The sequence below is a fragment of the Ursus maritimus genome, unplaced genomic scaffold, assembly GCF_017311325.1.
Source record: "Ursus maritimus isolate PB19 unplaced genomic scaffold, ASM1731132v1 scaffold_1, whole genome shotgun sequence".
NCBI lineage: Eukaryota > Metazoa > Chordata > Mammalia > Carnivora > Ursidae > Ursus > Ursus maritimus.
The window spans coordinates 91,334,392-91,342,909 of NW_024423343.1; the positions used below are offsets into that span (position 1 = coordinate 91,334,392).

At 37.8% G+C, this 8,518-nt stretch overlaps 1 protein-coding gene across 1 annotated transcript in view; it reads right to left on the reverse strand.

Moving 5' to 3' along the window:
• Nucleotides 1-4,530: 4,530 nt before the first annotated feature.
• Nucleotides 4,531-8,518, reverse strand: part of CCNT2 (cyclin T2) — a 38,314-nt gene continuing 34,326 nt past the window's right edge. Inside the window, 2 exon segments of the mRNA XM_040645507.1 lie at nucleotides 4,531-7,501; nucleotides 7,603-8,518. The exon segment at nucleotides 7,603-8,518 is cut by the window's right edge and continues 240 nt beyond it. Of these exon segments, the coding sequence (XP_040501441.1) occupies nucleotides 7,434-7,501; nucleotides 7,603-8,518 (984 nt within the window). The 3' untranslated portion in view covers nucleotides 4,531-7,433.

Genomic DNA, 8,518 nt, shown 5'->3' on the forward strand with positions numbered 1-8,518 from the left:
CTGGATGGTTGTATCTGATTTAGGAGCAAATAAACTACATATGGGAAAGAACGAGGGGGGAAAGAACGAGGGAGGAAAGCATACTCTGTACACGTGTATCACAGCAATGGACACATGAAGCTGGTGTTAACAACCCTAACCCTCTTCTATTGATAGAATACTGAATACAACTTTGGAACGTTAAACAGAACCTTCAAAATTTTTGTTTTCGATAGGTGACCCTTGGTCCGAAGAGCTGTTGTTTTGTCATTGTGTTTAAGACACAACAGGCTGGAATTCTGCTCTTATCACTGCCCAGATGTTTGGTCCCTTTTTATCTTCCTTTGGGAGGAGGAGGTCTGAAAGGAGATTGGGAGTGCAGATAAGTGGTGGCTGAGAGGACTAGCAGTTACTGAGCTCTTAATATAAAAAAGCATCTCATTTAATTCTGTTGTTTGGGTTGGTAGTATTATTCTCATTTTATTAATTAATGATAGGGCTGAGAGCTAAGTGACTTTCTCAAGGTGTTGGACTCGTAGGTGCAAGTTGGGACCATCATTCAGTTATCTGTGTGACTTTACAACCTGCTGCGTCTCAGATGGGTGGTTTGTAAATAAAATGACATTTAAGTTTTACCCCAACAAAACCCCACTGGGATGCTGACCCACAAATTCCACCAGTCCAGTTAGTGAATTTGATTACTTTAATGGTGTGAAAAGCTTTTCGTTTTTCACATAGCCACAGCTCCCTTTTCACCACACACAAGGTTTATTTCTAATCATATTCAAAAGTACACTTCACTAGGTACTGAATCTCCTGTATGCGCCGCCAGAGGAAATCTAACCCCTCAGGTAAAATTCTTAAGAGTAGTTCCAACTCTATAGCACTTCCCTGACTTGAACTTACTTTAGCCCTTGTACGGTAGACGTTTCTCAGTGGCTGAGTGAGGAGACTGCCCAAGTGGGAAAGAGCAAGCTCTGGAGTATGGGACTGGGGTGTACAGGGCTCCATCATCCACTTCCTCCCTCACGAAGGCTGCAGCAGTCTGCCGCCCTCTATACTGGAATGAATAGCTCCAAGATAAAAGCCACTTCATCCGCTCAATGAGCCTCCATCACCTACCAGGCCATCTTTATTCCTCATACGTGTTGCACTTGCAAGTACTAATTCAGCTTAAAGCCACTATGTAAGGTAGAAACTTGCATTTAAAAAAGCTTTCCGGGACAGTCTGTCAATGTTAAAGTACCCAGTGTAGGCAGTCTGCATCTGCACTGGTGATCAGTACATTTAACAAGAAAAAGAGTGGAAAACTAGAATAGCAAACAGTTCTGAGGAAAAGCTGAAGTACTTTGTCCTATTGCCATCACTTCTCACTTGTGCAAAACTATGGCTGAATTCATCTGTAGAGTAATCGCTCTTATGGATTATGACTTGAAAGACTAAAAACCCAAACCAAAAACTGATCTTGGGTATATGCCCTGACACTCGTTAAGGTCTAAAAACTCTTTAATTTCATGGCAATAAAATAAAAACCTTTCATCGGTGAGGCTCTTTGCTGCTTTGGGAGCTGGTACTGGGGAGAGGGAACAAGGCAGGTCATACAGCAGAGCTAGAACAAAAACGTACAATTGTTTTCTTTATAATGGGAACAGCAGGGCAAAAAAAGAGGGAAGCAACAATGGAGTAGGATGGACTACAAAACGTAATTACTAACTCTAAGTGGAACTGACAGACTTTGTGATGTTCCTAAGTAAAACTCGTGCAATTTATTATTATATGCTAATACAACAGGTCCTTACTGGTGTTATCAACAGAAGATTAAGACAACTCTCTTTTAACTGATTTCAAAACATTTATTTTACATTTAGGCTTAAGATGCATTTTAGAGAAAGTAATTTTTCTATCCTAGTTTTATTTTATTAAAGCCACTACCTGGGTTCAATTTTCTTTCGAGTGGAAGGTGCGGGCAAATCGGTGGGGAAGGCAAAGGGTTGGAGAGAGCAGCAATAATAAAGCAGTTTATGATTAAATATTTTTTCATGGATAATTCCCCTTCCAGATAATTGCAATTCCTCTTTGCTTTTTGGGGAGGTGATGCAACAGTTAAACCAAGAAAATCCCAAAGTATAAATGAGAATGAACAACTTAAATTCTGGGAACAGCAGGCATGCAGTTTAATACACACCCAAGTTTAATGCACCTGGACTGGCTTTCATCGTTCCCTCCAATAGCTAAAATATACCTCTGTCAAGAATCTCATCAATGCCATCTAGTCTATTTAGCCTCCCCTGATCGCCCAAACCTTAAACCTCACAACCCTATGAATAGGTACATTTTGTAGGTATGGAAATCAAGGCACAACGTCAAGGAATTCACCCAAGGACATCAGCTACTAAGTGGTGGGTCTGAGACTCGACTACAGACAATCTGAATGAACTCAAAGGCCAGACTCCTAGAAGATTCACGAAGTTACACAGATAAGGAGAAACTTACATTAAGACCTTATGTCTCATATTCCCAGGGCCTGAAAGTTATTTCTGATTCACATTAACAAGACATGTTAGAGCCTTGGATTTACATTTTCAATAAACAAATTTTATTAATAATTCCTCATAATAGATACTGTGCTGAAATTCAGTAGCTAATCAAATTCATGCCACACACACACATTCCTGTTTTGGATTTTCTATCAGCAAACACCCTATTCAATAGTCCTTGTGCGTTCTGAGTATATTCAGAAAACGAAATACCAATCGTTGCAGACAACAAATGAGTACACGTGAAGTTTTTCAAACCAAGTGAAGCTGCTTGAAAAACACACCTTAAAAGTAAGAAAGTACTCATTACTTAACGAACAATAGGCAAATCAAAACAACTACTATACAGGTTATAAGGGAGGCTTTCTCCCAAAAGTTGGAAATAAGGGAAATTAGCCCTCAGAATTTCCTTTGGGGTTAAAGGATCACAGTGAATGGGTGAACTCACCGTTATGAAAACAGAATTACTCCTAGCCATCCAACCTTCAATGTATCTTGCTTATCAACCTATTCTACAGAACCTGTCAGGCGAAAATAGATACTAGTAAATCATATGGAACAGAAAAAGAGTCGTCACAGAAGCAAAAGCTGGCTGTGCCTAAACTGACATTGTGGAATAAAAAATAGATGCATGGCCAATCAGACCTAAAACACTGAGCATTCCAGACCCACTGGTAAGATCATCTCCATTATAAAGGCAAACTTCCCTTACAAAATAAGCACTCTTCTAATTTGGCTGACAGCAATCAAATTTCAGATATATTAGAGTAATTGTGAATTCTCAAATTAATACATTGGTTATCATAACTTGGTACCCTAGAAGGGCAGAGACAGAATGTGTTTTCCATTGCAAAGATCCCCGTCTAAATCAGCCTATCATAAATACACAGGCACACAAGATTAGCAAGTATCATTCTGTGAGCTCAGTTAACTTAAGTTTCCTGGGTGTGGTATTCACTGATCCTTCATCTGGGTAAATGCAGTTAGTGAACCCTGCTGCCTCCCAAGAAAGCCTCTTGAGCAAGAGCCTGCTAAATCAAAGATTCTTCACCAGAGCTCTAAAATTTTTCTCAGCACAGATCTTAAAAGTCACCCAGCAATTTAAGCACAGTAGTAGCTAAGAACTGCTTACTGTTTATAGATAAAATTTGGGAATGGTAAGATATTTTGAGAATATAACTGTCCCCCTTTAGAGCTACTACCATGTTAAACACACACACACACACACACACACACACCCTCCTTACTTACTTTCGCAGTAAATGCAAAATACCCTAAAATATCTAATCGACCCAAGATACTGCTACAGTACCCAAAGTCATGCATAGGTATGTAGTGGTTTATTTCTAAGGTTGGTTAAGAATAAAAATCAGCAATTTAAATTCTCAAATATAACCAAAAAATGTGCTTAAAATGCTAGGAAAGGCAATTGGTAATTAACAAAAAACATTTAAAATTTGGTTCTCTGAAGTAGACCAGTCATTTCTTTAGTTCAAGGCAGACAGACAGACCAAAAAAATAAGGTATTCTACCTAATTATAGTCTGTTGGTACAAAGTCATGCAAGCACCTTTCATGACATTCCACACAAAACCACTGATGTATCACGGTAGAAATCTGGACTCAACAACTCCAACCAGAATGCACCTACACACACAGAGAAAGATCAAGATGCACCTGTGATTGCTTTCAAAGACAAATCTAAGAAACGAACCTCAGGTTCAACAACAAAAAGGAACTGGGACATTTTGCAAGGTCTTACCACTAAAGGATACTACCACCAGTTTGGTACAGCAGGCCTCCAAGAATGTTTCAGTGAAAAAACACTCTGACTTTTGGTTCTGAAAACATATTTTAAAGTAGCTAAGGCAAATATTTAGGGGGCACAGCTCAATACTGGAAAACTACTTAAAGAGGTAGAAGTAAAGTCTTTCTATGAAATGTGCTTCTGCATAAAGGTAACAAAACTACGATCTAGGGAAAAGACAACTGAAAAATGAATCACTCTTTTAAAGGATGTTTAAAGATAATGCTTTTTAATATTTCAAATATTAAAAAAAAATCTCATCAAAAATGTAAATCACCTTAACAGTACTTTGCACATGTGGAATTTCATACCTAAATTTGATGATACTATTTTGGTTTATTTATGGCTACTTACAAGAAGACTCAATAATAATGTCCATTCATTGGAGTCTTTTTCTTTGGTTGAGCCTAATGGGACCAGGCTGATGAACTATTTTATGCAAATGAGATGGGGAAAGCAAATTAATAGTAGTATGAGTAATAAGGGTTTTCATTTAATGGAAATGAAACTTAAGAGGATTTTCATATTCATCCCCATGGTGGTTTTAGAACCTATAATCCTCTTCAGAGGTTAAAGAGTTTGAATAGCTCACACAATCCTGTACAAATTACAACTGGCTGCCCTTTAATAAATAAAGTCATTGTAAAGAATTACATTTACAGAGTGAAAAGTGAATACATAGCATTTCAAATTCAATTTTGGAAGTACTAATAAGTACTGACCCATAACAATATATACTAGCTACCTTTTAAACTGTCCATCATTAGCACCAATAAAGATTCAACAAAATTACCTTTATTCCCACATCTCAAAACAATTCTGCAAATTCTTAGTGAAGTTTAAGTATAGTCACAGACCTTAAATATTCACATTGTTCTCTATGTCATACTGAAAATAAGTTCACTACTTTTTTGGATATTCTTTACAAAATCTTATTAAAATTCCTGGTATTATCATCCCCAATTATACAGTAGCACGACCACCCTATGTCGTTTCACATGATAGCTCCTTAGAGGTTTCACATCTAAATTACCAAGAACAAAACCCTTCCCCGCCCTCATTTTGCACTCAGCTTAATTCTCTACTAGTCCTCGGATTATGTACCACTGTAAAAGTATAACTGTATCAAAATACCATGTTTATGGATACAATAATATGCCATACAGAGCAACAAAGTTACATGTAATGACAAAGATTACTAAAGTTATGCAAGACAAAGAACGAATGTTAGGACATGCTAGCTAGGCAAAGTCCCTAGAAAGAGGCTCCTAGTATCCTAAGTTCAAATAACATTGACAAAATAATGAACAATTATCTTAAAAAAAATTATAAAGCTACTGGCAAATTAGGTAATTGCTAAATAAAGGTAGAGCACGAGATTAAACTCTCTAATATTTACAACTGCAACATACTTGAGTAAAATTACAATTGTGCACATATCAGTGGCTTTGTAACAAAAATAATTCATATACATAGAGGAAAAAATTAAGACAGTTTTCAGTTCAACGAAAGTTGAATTCACCCCATCTAAAGACACTCAACAGCTCAAAGATTTACCACAGAATAAATTCAAGATTAGCTGATAAACCGGAGCCACATTACTGGTGTTTAAGACAGATTTTAAACAAGTTAAAGTCTATTGTTTGTTCAGAAGTTAGATGACTGTGCAAACTTGACCTCAACAGGAATATACTGATGTGTGCAAACAAATGTAAAACCTCCACTAGCTTGTTTACCTGGAGGCTAACCCTTTTTTCCTCACAGAGCTTCCTGATAACAACCATAAGCTATAAATACAGGTACAATGCACAGTCAGTGATCTTTTCTTTTTATTTATTGTTAGAATATAAAAGAACTGAGAGAGCAACAGGTTTAATTTCATTTCTAGAAGGAAGACTGCATTTACCTGAAAAAGAAATATGGCATCACACACAAACACACTTCAGGGGAGGAGTATGTTTAAGAATACGGTGTCATTCTGAACACTAAAGGAAAAGCAATCCCTGTTTACTGTTAAAATATGTAGTGTTAAAGTTCTTTATTTAAGAAAAAAACTTACTAATTCTTCACTATATAAGTTTTGTGGATTTAGTTTTCAAATCACAGTAATCTACATAACCATTATTAACAGCTCTGTGTTTATAGTACTGCAACAAGCCAACAAACATTTCGAATGCACTTCACATCAAGAGTATGTAAACTTTATTTTTTCCTCTTCGAGCCTTCAGAAAATTAGGGGCTATTTCAGCAGCCAACCTGGTCAGAAGCTCTGAAGGCAAAAGTTCAGTGCCTCACAGTGTAAATAAATGACCATCTGTGGCACTGCATACCCATCTGTTAGTGAAGTGTCCCCCTTCAGTGGCTTCCAGTAAGGCCTAGAGTTTAAGGTTAACATGAAAAAGTGCCACCTTTGTTTTAGATTAGTGATGGACTCTGACAAGATAAAATAAAGTTATATTGTTATACTTACAAGCAGCTCCAATCCTGAGTATTTATGGTAATATCTAAACATACAAAAATGTATGTACATTTTTCTCCACTTTCTTGTAAACAGTTGTCAGTATACTGTTTTATCCCTTTATCATTGAAACATGCAAATCATACATACAAGTATAAATACACAAAAGAAAACAATTTACACTCATTCAAAAGCCAAGCAACAACAACAAAAAATAGCTACAGTATTCAAATTATAAATAATGAATGCTTGAGGCATCTTATATTCCTAGTAGCAGCCAGCCATTCATCCTAATGTTCTTAGCTGCAATTGTAGAAATACTGAGTTTTGCACCTTCCATGCTTTTACAGTATTTATAACACTATCATATGTGGAGATAAAGACTTGTTTACTATAATCTCTTCTTTTCAGAATGAAGAATAAAGCAGCACTTACAAATATTGATGCAGTGGTAGCAACAGCAGGTGTTACCACTGCTAGATCAGGAGGAAGTTTTCCATTCTAACAATTTTTAAATTAAAAAAGTAAAGGAAAAATTGACCTAAACAAATGATTACATGTTCATTCCTTGGGCACTTAACAGCGAGTCCAGCATGTCGAATGTGTCTTTGTAGTCCATATGCTGGCTGTTTGTACTGTACTCGTGATTGCCATCAGGACCGTTGGTCTCCACTGGCTTCTTGTCCAGTTTCACGAGGGTGCTGAGATGTCCGTAGCCCACCTGGTATGTGACAGGGGGAGGAGGGGGTAAGGGATGGTTAAAAACAGAGTTGTGAGAGGATATATACTGCTTAACAGAGGAGGAAGAACTAGATGAACTACCTGAACTTTTGGAACTTTTGCTCATTTTGGAGTGATGGTTGTGAGATGCATCATTGACATGCAGCTTCTTCCTTGAAGAGCTGGAACTAGAGGAAATGCCATCACTGCTCAGGCCGACAGGACTCCTCAGAACAGTGGGTGGTATGCCATCAGCACTGTGTTTACTGCCACCGCTGCTGCTGCCACTATGTGAGTGGGAATGCTTGTGACTGCTGGGGTGGTGGCGGTTTGAGGGATGGTCCTTGTGCTTCTCCTTATGGTCTCTGCTAATATGTGGGCTCGAATGCTTGCTCTTCCCACTGCCCTCATCAGAAGAGCTGTGTCTTTCTGAGGAAGAAACTTTTATTTTCATTTTCAGTTCTTCTTTACTAGCACTCTTATCAGTGGGTGGTATTGGAATCCGTAATTTCAGTGATCCACTCTTTTCCTTCTTATCCACCACGTATTTTTCAGGTTTTTCAGTATTTGTGAGGGGGATTTTCATTTTAATGGGAGAAGTGACAGAACTGCTGCTGGCTGACTGTGACTGCACGTGTTTGTGTTGCTGGTCTACTTGGGCAGCTATATAATGATCTCTTACATCCAGATCAAGGGTTTCTAGCTTACGTTTTTCTCTATATTTATCTAAAGACATTTTCTGAGGAATTACTCCAGGAGTAGCAGAAATTGGCCCATGGTGTTTACTGCTCCCTGCTTTATGAGTATAGTCTTGCTTCATGGATGAATGATCGGACATTTTGTCAGGTCTGTGATGTAATCCTGAATGCAGTGATATAGAAGGTCCTTGCTGGAAGTTGATGTTGTACTGGGTACCAGACAAAGATGTCTCTTGTTTCTGTGAATACATCTGTTCTGTCCTTGCTGATTCTTGATGCTGAGGCCATTCTTGGTGTGACGATAAACCATAGGAGGTACT